At 47.7% G+C, this 16,625-nt stretch overlaps 1 protein-coding gene across 6 annotated transcripts in view; it reads left to right on the forward strand.

Moving 5' to 3' along the window:
• Positions 1-319: 319 nt before the first annotated feature.
• Fhod3 (formin homology 2 domain containing 3) overlaps positions 320-16,625 on the forward strand; it is a 440,137-nt gene continuing 423,831 nt past the window's right edge. For 5 of the 6 annotated variants that reach the window (NM_001415720.1, XM_087591989.1, NM_001415719.1 and 2 more), the window contains 1 exon segment: positions 320-617. In NM_001415720.1, the coding sequence (NP_001402649.1) occupies positions 453-617 (165 nt within the window). In that variant the 5' untranslated portion in view covers positions 320-452. 6 annotated transcript variants of the gene reach the window in all.

A 16,625-nucleotide genomic window follows, 5' to 3' on the forward strand; every position in this document is an offset into this window, starting at 1 on the left:
ACTGCCTTGTCCCCAGTCTAGAGCCAGCGCTCCGAGGCTGGTGCGTCCGTAACTGGGCGACCGGCACACGTGCAGAGAGCTCTGCGCAGGGGCGTTCCTGCGCGTTGATTGCTGCTAGGCTCAGGGCTGCCGACTCTGCGCTTGTAGCTCTCTCATTCCCTGTCCCTGCAGCGGTCGCGAAGGTCGGGGAAGCCCGGTCCGGTGGCTGGTAAACCGAGCAGGGGAGGAGCCCGAGGGGGAGCGGGAGGAGGAGGGGGCGCAGCCCCGCCCCCGCCCCGCCCCCCGTGGCCGGAGTCCTGGCTGCAGCCGGGCGCGCTGTAGCCTGCTAGCCCGCGAGCCTGTTAGCGGCGGCGGCGGCGGCGGCAGCGGCAGCTTCTCCGCACACACCCGGCGCCCCCGCCTGCGCGGCCCGCTGACCCCGGGGCCCGTGCCCCACGGGGCAGGGATGCATCATGGCCACGCTGGCTTGTCGCGTGCAGTTCTTGGACGACACCGATCCTTTCAACAGCACCAACTTCCCAGAGCCCAGCCGGCCACCGCTGTTCACATTCCGCGAGGACCTGGCTCTGGGCACCCAGTTGGCCGGGGTCCATCGGCTGCTGAGGGCGCCACACAAGGTAAGATCGGGAGGGATAGGTGGGAGGCTGGAGACGCAACCCCTGCAGCTGTGCCTGCCGGGGTGAGGGCGCTGAAGTCGGGCTGAACTGGTCGAGGCCCTAGGGACACGCGCCCAAGGGCATATGCCACTGAGGCTTAGGCAAAGGGGCCAGGAGCACCCAGAAGCTAGCGCACGACTCTCTGTGCCTGGCGGGAAGGACAGCTCTATGCCCCAGTGCAGATCTTAGGGCGAGCGGGGCCCAGCAGGTGCCATGCCGGCCGGAGGCGGGTTGCATTAGGATCTCCGTGGCCTCTCCGTTAGCTCGGCCTGGTGGGCGGGGTGCAGCTTGGTCGCCCGGGCGATCAACCTGGGTACCCCGCCTGGCCCAGAGCCGAGCGCGGAAAGAGCCCTGGGGACTGCGGAACCCGGTTTTCTTGAAGAGAGCCCTGAAAGATGCCGGGGTCAGAAGCTCTGTTGGGCCTCCCTGGCACTGTGGGCGGCTGGGCGACCCTCGCGACAAAGCACGCTTTCCGGGAACACCTCCCCCTCTTCCCTCTGGGAAGGGGCGCGCACTGCGATAACTAGCGTTCACACTATCCCGTTTTTTCTTTTTTTCTTCCGAGGAGCAGGTGGCCTCAGGAACCTTGGAGAAGCAGCCCCTGTGGGAGGAAGGGCGGGGGCGCGGGCAAGGGGCGCACAAAGCCTCGGCCCAGGAGCCCCAAGTGAGTGTCCCCTGGGAAGAATGGCGTCTCAGTCCACCCGTTAGAGTTTTCTTTTCATGTCTTTTCTTTCTTTTTTAACCCTTTGAAGGAGGCCAGGCGTCTTGCAAAGTGATTGTGAAGAGCCAGGCATTGGAAGCTAATCATTTAGCTCCCCGGGAAAACCTTTCCTCCCGCTTACACAGATTGACTGCACCTTGAACGGTTTCCCTCCTTGATGTATTTTCTGTTTAGGTCCACATCAAAGTTTTGAGTTAAATAATTCCTTGAGAATCAACATGGACAAACATTTGGGAGAGAGAACTCTTAATTTCAAGAGCAAAAGTGATTTTTCGAAAAATCCTTGGGCTTTCGGTTAAGATGCCCACTTGTTTTGAAAGGAAAGTAGGAGGCCGTGCAAATGTTTGGTAGTGGTGCCCTCTTGCTCCCAGTTCCTTAGTGCTCCGTCCCTCCCACTAGTAACTAACCCGTTTGTTTTGAATGAGGATTGGGGCAGATCCCTCTCATTCCTTCCGTACTGGTGCGGAGTGGCTAGATTCTTAGATTCTTTCTGATCATGGAGCACCATACCCAGAGAGACAGAGGCTTAAGAATCGCTTTAGTAAGTTCCTGCCCCATCTTCAGCAGTGGATTCAGTTAAAAGTTTTTTACAGTGTCTTCCACTTCATGGTTATTCCATTCATCACGGTCTCAGATTACAGTGATCTTTTGTTGAAACCACAGAAGCCTCATAATTGTGGCCCTGTGACCTTGAAGTGGTTTCCTTGGATCTCAAACCCTATATCCATGGGTTGACCTTTCGGGCTCCGAACTCAAGTGTGTTTTTACGTTCCCATAGTCTTGATCTAGTGTTCCTGGTAGGGCAGGAAATCCTGATGCTCCTCACTACCCCCTACCAGAAGCTGTTAGTACAGCAGCCTCCCCAAACTTCCCAAGGTATCCTTGTGAAACAAACACAAGAAGAGGTTTTAGAGAAAACCATTAGCTACCCAGGCTCAGTCTTAGGAATCTTCTGGCTAAAGACACCAGCAGTATTTTCATTTGCTTTTGTACACTGAATGTCTTAGCACTCAGGAGCAGAGCAGGCGGCTGACGGTTAGCCAGAGTTCCATCAAGCAGAATTCAGGGCATCTGTGTGTTTAAGTACACAGCACACATATCTTTAGGATGCTAGTTAGTTCCCAGCAACTTTGCGAACAAGATTTAGGACAGTGTCACATATCCCAGACTTATCTCGAACTAGCTCTGTATGCAAAGATACCCTGGAAGTTTTGGTCCTCCTGGCTGTGCTTCACAAGTGCCGGGATTACAGCTGTGTGCGACCACAGCCACCTTAGGCTGGAGACCGACAGGGCTTTGTGGGCGCTACGAGGCACTCTCACCACCTGAACTGGATCTGCAGCTCCTCTAGATCATCTTAGAGGAATAACCTGTGGTAGAAAGCATGCCAGTCAGGAGCACTCGGTGTCTAGTCTATGCTTCCACTGGGGCCCTAGTGAATGATCTCACTTAACACCACAGAGTTCCATCAAGTAGGACTTTTATTGTCTCTGTTTCAGAGGCAAAGACACAGAGGTAGAGAGCAGTTAAGTAACCTATTCTCTGCCAGCAGTAGGGAGCTGAGAGCCTAACTAGGCCTGTGTGACTAGATACCTCAATGCTGCTCTGCCCCATGAGCAGCTGTGTGGGTGAGGGCAAAAGTTCTATACTTCCTGGGCCTTCTCACCCGTTACCTGGGGAAGTTCACCCAATACAGCCACCTTGGTTCTGGGCACTTGTTGGCCTAGGGCAGTTGATGTTTCAGTATAAGGGCTTGAAGAATTCCTGGCCTGGTACAGTTCTCAGTCAGAGGTGGGGACATCATAGTCACCAACCATGCTGTGAGCAAGTAGCTGGAGGGGACAGGAGCTCACTGTCATTCCAAGCCCCTGCCACCAGCAAGTCTTGCCAGGGTTTAGGGAACAGGTTTTCTGGGGCATTTAGGGAACAAGTGCTCTGAGACAGGCCTTTGCAAGAGGGAGAGAACTCTAGGAGGTAGAAGGGGAAAGAATGAGGGTGAACTGACATATACACACTCTCAGTGTTCTCAGCCTTGCCCTGCAGGCCACAGGCAGAGAAAAGCGTATAGGGTGTAAGGCTGGGCTTCAGGAGCTCCTGCATAAAAACAAACAGAAACAGACAAACAAGGCACCTGAGACTTTAAGGAGAGGGTGGAGAGTGGCTCAGTGAAAGTGCCTGCCACATAAGCGTGAACACTTGAGCTCAGTATCCCAGAACTTAAAAAAAAAATGTTGGATACAGTGGTGCATGTGTGTAATCCCAGCACTGTGTGTGTGTGTGTGTGTGTGTGTGTGTGTGTGTGTGTGTGTGTGTGATAAGGGGAGGAGTGTGGAATGGTGGAGTCTGAACGATCCTTGGAACTTGCTGGCTAGCCAGTCTAGCTGAATCAGTAAATTTCAGGTTCAATAAGAGATTTTGTCTCAAAAATTAAAGTGGGAGTGATTGAAGAAGATACCTGACATTAATACCTGGCCTCTACATGCACACACACACATGCACACACACACATGCACACACACATGCACACACACATGCACACATACACATGTACACACAAATGCACACATACATACACATGCACACACATGCATACATACATACAGACACATATGCACACACATGCACACATACACATGTACACACAAATGCACACACACATATGCACACATGTATATACACATGCACACTCCCCATACACACAACGAAAAGAATCTAAGGGCATTTCCTTTCATTCGATAGACAAAACAGGAACTGTAAAGTTTTTGTATAAAAAGTAATATCTAATGTGCCTGTCAAAGTGACAGCTAGGACTCTGCAATGAAAAATTTGAAAATATTAACTTTATATGTATGAGTGTTTTGCTCACATGTATGTCTGTGTATTGTGTGCATTCTAGAACTGGAGTTCTGGACAGTTATGAGCTGCTATATGGGTGCTGGAAATTGAACCCAGGTCCTCTGCAAGAGCAATGAGTGCTTTTAACCACTGAGTCATCGTTCCAGCTCCCACAATTGTAATTTTAATGACTTAGTAGTTTGATTTGGGGACATTTTCATTGTGTACTCAGGGGTAGAGTGACTGGAATGGGACAGCGAATGTGTTCTTGGTACTTCTCTGATCCAAGAACATCCTGGACCCATATCACCTCAGCAAGTTTGTGGCTACTGAGGCTGGGGACTGATGTTATTGCCGGTCCTAGCAAGTATGGACTAAGTATGGGAATCACCTGGTCATATGAGTTTGAAATCCCCAAACTGGCTTCTGACCCGATCTGTCTCAATGGAGCTCAGTGGCTCCACATTAGTGTCTAAATGCTCTCCTCCCAGGAAGCCTGTCCATACCCATACACATCTTACTGGGCTCACCTCGAGTGTCCTCTCTAATCCTTTCTCATGACCTCTGTCTCTGTGGCTATCTGCAGAGCTTCGGGGATCCTGTCCGCAAAATAGCCAGTTGCACCCAGATTTTGCTGCAGGCGCAAGGCCTGAATTCTCAGGCCTCCCTGAGCTGCATGTGTGGACTCAGAATGTGCGTGTGCCATTGATGCTTGGTAATTTCGGTACAAATTACTGCCTAAGTGTACGGGCTACAGGTTAGGCTCATTAGGCTGATAGTTGATGGGGCTCTTACTGTCTTCTGTATCTTGAGATAACTTCCTGCAGGTGACACCCTGGTGTCCCCTTTCTCTGTGTTGCAACTAGAAGCTAAGTAGTGCTAAGATAGGGTGTGCACCATGCTGATTGACAGGTTACTTTTAGAACACAAATCCACCGGTATTATTGCCCTAATGAATTTCCACCTTAATCCTCTTAAGGGACACATCTGTTTGCTACATTACATTGAGATTTTTCAAAGATGAGATCATTAGTAAACTTGGCAAGTGGGTTGTGCTTTGGCGTCTTAGGACAACGCTGTTTAAGAATGTTCTGTGAATGGCTCCGAGTCTAAGCAGGGTTGAATCTAACCACTGCAATTAGCTCACTTGGTTGGAACCTTGCTATTGAGATTGGGATCATGGGATTGAACCCTTTATGGGTCAGCTGGCTTCGCTTCATGCATGGCCACAGACCATGTTGGTAACCCGGCCAGACACCCAGCAGGTGCTCTCATGGCTCCTTGCAAGTATCTGAGTTGGAACAGAATGACAGCCGACTTGGTGGGGGGAGGGGTTGGCGCAAGGCTTCTCTGGAATGAGCTTGTGTTGGAGACTGTCCGGTAGTTAAATGTGTCATTTATCTGTGTCCCCAGCAACTGTGGCAGGTGGACACATAAGGTTCCTCCAGTGAACACATAAGGAAACTGAGTCATAGATAGGTACGCAGGTTGTTTAAGGTCTTGCTGCTTTAAGTGAAGGAGCTGGGATTTAAGGTCGAGCCTTTTTTTACTCTGAAGCCTGTAGCCAACTGTGTCCATTATTAGAAAACCATCAGAGCACGTGCTGCTGTTCCCCCCACAAGGGCGGGGCAAGGCTGCTGCTCTCCCACGGGGGCGGGGCACGTGCTGCGGCTGCCCATGGGGGCGGGGCGGGGCAGGGCTGCCTGCCACTGGGCTGTGACTTCCATCGCCCTGCTCTAGTGAGTCCTCCTACTGTTGATACTCTGTGGGGCCTGTGCCTTTTGTCCTTGGAGTCCAAGCCCGGTCCCTCAGCAAAACACTGGCCTGCCTTCGCCCTCCCCCACACGGGACTGTGAAATGTTACTTCTTACTGGTGGCAGCTTTAAACTGATTAACATGCCAGGTCAACTCAGGAACGCCCTTCCCCCACCTTCTTTTCTTTTCCTTGGGTTCTCTTTAGTGGTGAAACTTTCCAACCTCATGGGACTTGGCTTTCTTCAGCCAGAGGCAGCTACTGTTCCTGGTGGCCTCCAAATGTCACCTGCTGTTCCTCTGACTTCTGTGGCTGACCGAGGAATACCCCTGTTTGAAAGCAACCTTTATTTATTTATTTATTTATTTATTTATTTATTTATTTATTTATTTATTTATTCATTGGTCCATTTACGGTGTTAGGTTTGACATTCATACGTTTTTGGGTTGGGGAGACTGAAGTAAAGAAGAAAGGGAGGCAAATATTAAATCACAGCAAAATGTTAAGCCTCGCCTGTGACAGGGATGCCATCAGCAAAATGGAGGACAGTACTATTTCCCCATCAAATAAATTGCAAAGAAAGAGAGAAGACACGAAGAAATGAAATATAAAGAAGTTGAGAGATACACTAGCCAATATAAGGCTCTTAACTGTAAGCTGAGTCAAATAAATGCATTGTGAATAAATATTTAAGGTTAGTGGGGAAAATCCAACATGACTGGCTGGTTGGTAGTGTATATGATTAACTTTGAAAATTACATATTTACTTACCTATTTTGTGTAGGTGTGTACCTGTGTGCGTACAAGTAACACGGCACGTGTGTGGAGGTCAGAGTCAGCTTTCAAGAGTTGGTTCTCTCCTTCAACCGTGGGGATCCCTAAACTGAACCCAGGTTGGCAGATTTAGCCGTAGGCGTCTTTTCTGGCCCCACATGACTAACTTGAAGGTGAGAGAAAAGTGTGCTTCTGGTTTGAAATGAGAATTTGTGTTGTTCAGAGATATGTTCTGAACTATTTACAGTCCGGATTATAAAAGGACTGGAATTTGCTTCAGGATGATCTAAGACTGAGAGGCAGGTAGGCAGGTCAGTGTCCAGAAGGAACCAGGTAGATCATGTTTAAACTGGAATTGAGGATGTAGACGAGGGTCTGATACTATTTCTTTTTTTTTTTTTTTTTTATTATTTTTATTATATATAAGTACACTGTAGCTGTCTTCAGATACACCAGAAGAGGGCATCGGATCTCTTTACAGATGGTTGTGAGCCACCATGTGGTTGCTGGGAATTGAACTCATGACCTCTGGAAGAGCAGTCGGGTGCTCTTAACCGCTGAGCCATCTCTCCAGCCCCTGATAGTATTTCTTACACTTTTACATCTTTTTTTTTTTTTTTTGTTAGTAAAGAGATGAACCTTCTGGGATCAGAGCGCTATCATTAGGCCATGCAGTTCCCTGAGCATGTGCAGTATGGCCAAGTGAAGCGTTTGTCTCCCACAGTTACGTCTCACTGTATAGCCCTGGCTGGACTTTAACATGTAGTCTTCACCTGTCTGTGCTGACGCCGAGATTTCAGGCCTGTGGCCCCATGCCTAGCCTCCGATGATATTTATTTCTTCCCACCCTGTCAGGTCACCTTACCTGTCAGGTCGCCTTAGGATTTTTCAAAGGCATCATTTCTGTTTGTGTTTGGATTGTCTTTCTGGCCTCAGCTACCGTGATGATGTCGGCAAGTACCTGCTCCATCACCTGCTAGTTTGGTAAAGGAAGTGCTCAGGGAGGGATGCCTCTGACTTCTAGGATAGGCACCTACATTTTAACCGCTAAGTAAGACGTGGTTACGGCTGAAATAAAGGACGCCTTGTATAACGGTAGACCAGCCTCTCACTGCTGCTGAAGCCTGTGGCCTGCCTGCTGGACACAGCGGGGCTTGGTTTCAAGTGAGACCCTGCCACTTCCTTCATTTTGGTTCCAAAGAGCACCTTGGGGTATAACAAATGTCAGGGTTATTTTAACCAGAGAAAATGGAAGTTTGCGTATTTCTAATATTACCTTTAACTTCATTTTTATGAGCAGATGAAAACATTTGTGGGCTAACTATCAAAGAGGGGATAAGATGGACCATTTTGGAAGGAAAAATAAGAATCAATTACCAATGGGAAGGAATACATTTTCAGAAGTTTCAGAATTGTAGGGACAGTAACAAATGGGGTCTACATTGTGTCTGTTTATAGCCCCGGGCTCCTCACTTCCTCTGGTTCGGTCTATGTGAGCCTTACTTTCTTTCCTGTTTCTGTGCCCAGGTTACATATGTGCCCTCCATTTGAGGCTTCCACAATGCCCTTTTAGCAGTTGTAATTTAGAAATCAAAATGTTAGACTCCAAGGGGAAATGTTTAAGGACTAACATTAGGAAAACCACCTTAAACTGTTTGAACAAATTAAACGTAAGAAAACATCAAGGGCTCAATAAAGAGCAGTTCCTCTAGGCCTGTCAGAAAGGAAGCGAATTCACTTCTCAAGCTTATCACCGAATACCGTTTGGCATTCTTGAGACAGAAATAACCAAGAAGGACGCTTCCCTGGTGCTCATAGGGTTGTTCTGCATCACTGCACTCTGATATTCTCTGAGGGATGGGAACGAAAGGGTGGAATGGAGTCTAAAGCAGGAGGGTTATAGGATAAGCCCAGAGTGTTTTCAAAAGACATGTTTAATTAAGAAACTGTATGTGTGCATGTGTACACATGGAAATCAGTGTAGACCGGAAAATGACATCTGATATCTTGTGGCTGGAGTTAGAAGCGGTTGTGAGCCACTCCATGTAGGTATTGGGAACTGAACTCATGAGCAAGCACTGTCAGCCATTGAGATGTCTCTCTGGCCTCACCAAGGCACCTTCTACCCGTTGAGCAGATGCACGGGGCAGTTTAGGCTTTGTAGCAAATGATGTATTGGTTCCTTTTATTGTTGCTGTAACTAAAGACCCAAACCAAACCAAAACCCAAAACCCAAAACAACAAAAAATCCCCAACAATCCCTCTTCCCAACCCCCCAAACATGAAACTAAACAAACAAACAAAATCCAACCAACCAAAACAACAACAACAAAAACAGAACAACCATAAACCCCACAAAACCCAAACCAAACCACAAATGGCAACTTATGGGAATAAGAGGTCACTTTGCCTTACGACCCAGGTTTTACAGTCTATCATGGTGAAGAAGGTGGGCCGAGAGAGGCCATTCCTATCTGTGGTGGAGTCTGCTTACTCATGTCTTGGTGGATCAGGAAGCAGAGAGGGGGCCTGGCTGTCTCCTTTTTCTCTTCTTTTTGATGTAGTGCAGATTCTTCTACCCAGGGAGAGCCTCGCCCCATCCATGTGGGTCTCTCTTAGTTAATCTTCTACACTAGTCCTGGTTAAGCCTAGTAAGGGAGTTTTTCCCCTCTGTTCTGTAATCACCTGTGAACTTGTTTTAGCTATGACTTAAGGTCATCTTTTCCCATCCTGAATTTGTTACAAGGGTGAGTCCGGTGTCAGTGGGGACAATCCATGACTCATACACATGAGCATTCAGTAGCATTGGCTTTGAAACAGCTGGCACACTTTTTTTCCTTTCCTTTTCTTCTCCATTTCTCTTTCTTATTTTTCCTCCGCTGTTCTTAAATGACAGCAAAATATAATAATAATAATAGCTCTCCACCCTGCACAATCTGGCTTTTATCCCTTGTGGACAGTGACAGACTTCTTTAGGGGAGTCATTGCCCCATGGCAGTTTGAAGGACAGGGGATGGATGTTGTAGGAAAGCAGTGTGGATGGCTCACTTAGACTGTCCATTTGATTGGATTATGGAACACCTGAGGGATTAGCGTGAGAGCCAGCAGTCTCACACTCCTGCTGCTGCCACCGAAGATCCTGTTGTCCCTACTACAACGGACGACAGACTGTGAGCACAAGGCAACCCTTACCTTTTCCATTGCTTCCTGCCAGGTGTTTGTCTGCAACATAGAAAAACCCTAATATAAAGGGTTGGGAGGGTGTGGTGTGCCCAGGCCAGTGAGAATGGAACATACTGTCAACCCAGCCTCAGGACCGGTCACTCCTTGGGACTTGGGACATGCTTCTGTCTCCCACTGTCTTGTCTTTCTGTACTGTCTTGATGACAGCCCTGTGCTCTGTGTGGTCTTTTGTGTTAGGTTTTGATGTCAGGCAAAGTGGAGGCTTCCTCCTGGCCTTGGAGTAGCCAGGAATAAGCAAAGAAGAAAAGGCCAGAGAGAATCAGATATGTTTTACTTAACAAGAATACAAGGGGCTTATATGATCTTCTCCTGAGGAAAGAGGTGTTTAAAAATGAAGGTCAGGGTACCTCTTTCCTCTGCATCCAGAAGCCCTTTGTTACTCAAAAGCCCTTGAGTGGCCAGTCCACTGCTTTAAGGGGCTGAGTATTTTCTCTCTCTCTCTCTCTCTCTCTCTCTCTCTCTCTCTCTCTCTCTCTCTCTCTCTCTCTCTGTGTGTGTGTGTGTGTGTGTGTGTGTGTGAGTGTATTGTGTATGCCTGCACATGCTTTGTATCCTCATCGTTACACTATAGATCTATATAGCTGTGAATCGGAACTGTGTTTGTGAACGCACGTGTTTGTAGAGAGGTTATACTGGCCAAGTTAGAGCTCTTGAGAGAAGAATCAAGCGGAGGATCCAGCCTTATACAACAAATAAGATACAGAGTGGGCATGTGTCTAGGCTTGGAGACAGCAGAAAACTGTAATAGGAAAAAAAATGCTAATCACTGTTCTCACCACCCAAGGGTACTGTGGCTAACACTTTAACATCTCCCTGTAACTCGAACATCCACGAACACAAAGTATAAAAATATATCTGAGCATGTGCTAAGTCATCAGATATGTTTTAGGCACGTACTCTTTAATGTCAGCATGGTAACCTAGTCGGTTCCTGAACCATGATCCATGTAATGAGTGCTCCCTGACCATGAGGGAGAGCACTCCATTTCCTGTAATGTTTAACTCGACCCAAACTTGTGCATGCATGCTGGAATGAACCACTGAACATTGAGGTAGTTGGCAATAAAGAAATAACAAGTAATTCTAGAATACATTTACTTACAGAGAAACAAATATATGTGCTTGGATCTGTTTATTTCCTTAATTAAATTCCTGAGTTGAAGGAGCAAGATGTCATCTTCGAGGGAGGAAATTCTGCACTGTAGGCAGTGGAGGTGGTTGGAAAAGTGGTCTCTGAGTCAGGGTAGAGACGGTAGTGTGACGGGCAAGCTGTGAGGCTTGGGGACAGATTGCCCTCCTTTGCTCCCAGCTGTTGCATCACCTCTAAGAAGGGCACAGAATGACTGATAGAAGCCTGAATAAATGATGTGTGTGTACCCCACTGCTCCCCCCTATTCAAAGGACACCATTGTACCTTTGAATGGTGGTCTTCTCAGCTGTACACTGAACACTGCCAAGGACTCTCTAGTTCTTACTTTGATCCGTATCTATGTCTCCCACCGAGGTTCAAAGCCCAGCAGAAAGACGCGTACCTCAACTCTCTTCCTTAGAGTGCTGAGGTCCTGATATGTAATTGCCTCTAGTAAATATTTTTAATATTTGAAAGAACAATAGTAAATGGGAATAATAATATGTAAAATGCTTGTACCCGCGGTAGGTCTGTGGTCTTCATGAGCTTATAGTCTCATACCTTTGTCAGATCTCTGATCTACCGACACAATTACTATATCTTATGACTTCTCAAACGGAAGCAAGTTTTCCACATTGGATTTATGCCGAGTCCTCAGACAAGGAAGTCCCACTTACACAGAAGGGCCTGTCAGGTTGGTGAGGCGAGGCCGCGTGACCCTGCAGGTGTTATTTCCTGTTGCATTTGAGCTGGTATTCTCACCACAGAGAGCCGTTCAACACGGTGTGTCTCAGCAGAACTCTACTCTCTATGAATATAATATAATATTATACATCTGAAGGTGTGTCATTTTCAGTGATGGCATGATACACGCATATGTCATGACGCTGGGACTGCCCGGTGGCTTTCCTCTTTTACCCCAAGACTCATATGCAGAGGACTTTGCATGAAGGACACTTGGGAGACTCCCTGGCGGCTGCCTTTGGCCCAGGTCAGGAATTCTATGATGGAGGACTCAGGCTAAAGCCCATTCTCCACAATGGATAAGCATCACTTCTTTACATTTTTCTTAATTTATTCTTCTCTCATACACAACATCCAGATCTCAGCTCCTCCTCCCTTACCCCTTCCAGCTCCCCCTTCTACTCTCCCACAAGTTTAGCCCCTATCTTCCCCTGGGAAAGAGTAGGGCTCACAAGGGCATCATAACATACAAGAAGATACAATAAGACCAGGCATAAACCCTTATATCAAGGAGGCAACCTAGTAGGAGGATCCCAAAAGCAGATAAAAGAGTCAGAGACATTCCCCACTATCACTGTCAGGGTCCCCCCCCCCCCGAACCAAGCCAATGGCTATAACATATGCAGAGGACCTAGTGGCTCTGTGATTACTGTTTCAGTCTTTTGAGCCTCCATGAGACTTAGTTGATTCCTTGGCCTGGAAACACTACTTTAAGTCAGGTTGTCCTCATTGCTTTGGTCCTGAACGCTGGGTCATATTTCTGCCTATGCTGAGTGTTGGGAGGGAGAGGACCAAGGGGGGTGGTGTTTGTATAAGTGATAAGGGAACCCTCCCCTGCAAGGCCATTGTGGCTGTAGCAATCGTGATTCGTGGATTTGAGGAGGCGGGGTTGTAGCCATGTAACTGTTCTGTATATTTCAGTATTTTATTTATTTTGTTTGTTTATTGAGATGGGGTCTCATGTGGCCAAGACTGGCTTTGAACTCACTATATAAGCACAGATGGCATTAAACTCCTTGGCCCCCTGCCTCTACCTCAAAATCACTGGGCTCACAGGCATGTACCACCACATCCAGTTGTCACATTTGGATATTTTGACTTCTGCCAACCACAAAGCTGCAGGTAGGATTTTGTTACCAATGATAGCAGTCATTTTGATGGCACCAATCTTTGAGGGGGACTTCCTTCTTTCTTAGATCTTAGTAGCAAACCTGTAAGTGTCCTCAGGCTGACTTCTGACAGTAGCCTCTGTAAACCTTCCAGAATCCAGCAATACCCAAGTGGGTGCTCTGTGGGCAGCTGGGGCCTGCAGTTGGGACAGCCTGGCCAGTCTTCCTGTGCATCCTCTAAGCACATCCACATATTTGTCAAGGAGTGAGAGAGGAGAGTTGTTGGGTAGTCCTTTCCAGAACAATAGAGAAGTGAGTGTTTTTTTTTCTTCTTCTTTCTCTCTTTCTTTTTCCTTTTTGTTCCCAGAACTGGATGCATTTTTGTGGACAGTGATTCATCACTGAGTATGCCAGTAATAGAACCATGGTATGTCTGCACAGTTTATAAGGCACTGGGGCATGGGTTAGCCTGGCTGGTCTCTACATAACTCCTTAAAGCAGGCAACATGGTACATTTAGGCCTCCATTCCAAAGATAAGAGAACTACAGAACAGCAACGTTTGTGACTGATGCATGCAAACAGCCTCTCACAGGAGACAGCATCTTAAGGGAAGTTGCCTCTTAGAGAAAACATCTCCTCACAGAAAAATGGTCCCTCATAGGATACAGCTTCTCAAAGAAAACACCCAGTCACACAAAACAGCTTTTTACGGAAAATGGCCCCTTACATCAAACAGCTTCTCACAGGAAACAACCTCTCACAGGAAATAGCCCCTCACAGGAAATGGCCCCTCACAAGAAATGGCCCCTCACAGGAAACAGTCTCACAGGAAACAGCTTCTCACAGGAAACAACCTCTCACAGGAAATAGCCCCTCACAGGAAATGGCCCCTCACAAGAAATGGCCCCTCACAGGAAACAGTCTCACAGGAAACAGCTTCTCACAGGAAATGGCCCCTCACAGGAAATGGCCCCTTACAGGAAACAGTCTCACACAGGAAATGGCCCCTCACAGAAATGAACCCTTATAGAAAACAGCCACTCGAAACCAGTCTCTCACAGGAAATATCCTCTTACAGAAACAGCCTGTCATTTCTCCAAGGAAATCACCCCTTACAAGGCAGTCAAACTCGAACTTGACCTGTACTGTACCTTATGTCTTTCTGATGAGAAAGTTCTATCACAATCTCTCAGAGGTAAGGGTGAAGGAAGTTGACACCCAGAGACATGTGCAGAGGAAAGATAGTGGGGGACACATTTAAGCTGAGTTTGCAGGATGTTATGTGCCATGATGGTTTTTCTGTGGGCTATAGGATGTGTTGAAGTTGGAAGCTTTCTTTTGTCAACACTATGGACCTGCAGAGTGTCACATTCTTCCATATATTATGAGTTTTTGTCAGGGAGACAAGTCTCCAGCATAATAAAAAGTGGCATCCTGACTGGAGGAGAGGCAGGCCCTCAGGGCTACAGCAGTGTCAGACTTGAGGAAAACCCGTGAGGAATGAGGGTGGGGTTCGAGTATAGAAATGGAGACTGAATGGTGTTCCTTGCAGGTGAAGTGGATGCAGACAAAGCGTGGGAGTCAGGATCATGCCTGGTGGCATCAGAGAAATGAGGACAACTTGGTTGGAGGGAGGTGCCCGCAGCACTGGGCTGTGAGGAGACTGTGAGGACTTGAGTGGAGAGCTGTGCAGATTGTCAGTACAAAACAATTTCAAATGTTCCTTTCATTCCATCAATAAACACACAGTGGAAAAGGGAAGGGAAGGGAGGAGAAAAACAGCAGGGTGGGAAGAAAAGTAATACAAGGATCAAGTGAAGGGAAAAGAAGGGGGGGCGGTGGATGGATAGACAGTCATTGAAAGGCCACATGGCAAAGCAACGTGAGAAGAGAGAGACAGAGACAGGGCCATACCTCAGGCATGCACAGGGAAGGTAGGAGCTCTCGCTGCCCACGGGCAGGGCTGCTTCTATTCCCCAGTAAGTTCATTGTGCAGGTATCAGCTAGTGAGGACCCCTTTCTGGTGTTTTCCTTTCTTTCTCCATCTTCTGTGTGACTCTCAGGAGAACAGCACAGAACAGCATGGAGGAGTATTAAAACGATGGTGGTCCCTCTGCATCTGGTAGGCTTGTGTGCCCTGTGCCCTACTTCCCCCACCTTTAAGGGCTGTGGGGATTGAGCCCAAGGTCTCACACATTTTAGGCAAGTGCTCTACCACTGAACAACAGCCCTACTTCTCTATGTTTATCCTCCTAAGGTTTCCAGCAGCATAATATCCCTCATAAGGCTCTCAAACAGAACAGTCAGACCAGGACCTCACCTTCGATGCGTCTGACATACCCATGTGGCTTCCAGCCCCAGATGTGTGAGCTACGACAGACTGTGCCCATTCCCATGTCCACAAACATCGCAGCAGATCTAATCTCCCTATTTGCCCTGTCTCCGCCATGTTCCTACTGCCAGCACAGGACTTGACAATGAGTGCAGTGATGAATCAGACCCTTCAGGTGCAGCCCCGCCCCACGTGCCTATTTATCTTCTTCTTTTTTTTTTTTTTTTTATTAACTTGAGTATTTCTTATATACATTTCAAGTGTTATTCCCTTTCCCGGTTTCCGGGCAAAATCCCCCTCCCCCCTCCCCTTCCTTATGGGTGTTCCCCTCCCAACCCTCCCCCCATTGCCGCCCTCCCCCCATAGTCTAGTTCACTGGGGGTTCAGTCTTAGCAGGACCCAGGGCTTCCCCTTCCACTGGTGCTCTTACTAGGATATTCATTGCTACCTATGGGGTCAGAGTCCAGGGTCAGTCCATATATAGTCTTTAGGTAGTGGCTTAGTCCCTGGAAGCTCTGGTTGCTTGACATTGTTGTACTTTTGGGGTCTCGAGCCCCTTCAAGCTCTTCCAGTTCTTTCTCTGATTCCTTCAACGGGGGACCTATTCTCAGCTCAGTGGTTTGCTGCTGGCATTCGCCTCTGTATTTGCTGTATTCTGGCTGTGTCTCTCAGGAGCGATCTACATCCGGCTCCTGTCGGTCTGCACTTCTTTGCTTCATCCATCTTGTCCAATTGGGTGGCTGTATATGTATGGGCCACCTGTGGGGCAGGCTCTGAATGGGTGTTCCTTCAGTCTCTGTTTTAATCTTTGCCTCTCCCTTCCCAGCCAAGGGTATTCTTTTTCCTCATTTAAAGAAGGAGTGAAGCATTCACATTTTGATCATCCGTCTTGAGTTTCGTTTGTTCTAGGGATCTAGGGTAATTCAAGCATTTGGGCTAATAGCCACTTATCAATGAGTGCATACCATGTATGTCTTTCTGTGATTGGGTTAGCTCACTCAGGATGATATTTTCCAGTTCCAACCATTTGCCTACGAATTTCATAGACTCGTTGTTTTTGATAGCTGAGTAATATTCCATTGTGTAGATGTACCACATTTTCTGTATCCATTCCTCTGTTGAAGGGCATCTTGGTTCTTTCCATTTTCTGGCTATTATAAATAAGGCTGCGATGAACATAGTGGAGCACGTGTCTCTTTTATATGTTGAGGCATCTTTTGGGTATATGCCCAAGAGAGGTATAGCTGGATCCTCAGGCAGTTCAATGTCCAATTTTCTGAGGAACCTCCAGACTGATTTCCAGAATGGTTTTACCAGTCTGCAATCCCA

Source organism: Rattus norvegicus, chromosome 18 (assembly GCF_021556685.1).
Source record: "Rattus norvegicus strain SHRSP/BbbUtx chromosome 18, alternate assembly SHRSP_T2T, whole genome shotgun sequence".
Lineage (NCBI taxonomy): Eukaryota > Metazoa > Chordata > Mammalia > Rodentia > Muridae > Rattus > Rattus norvegicus.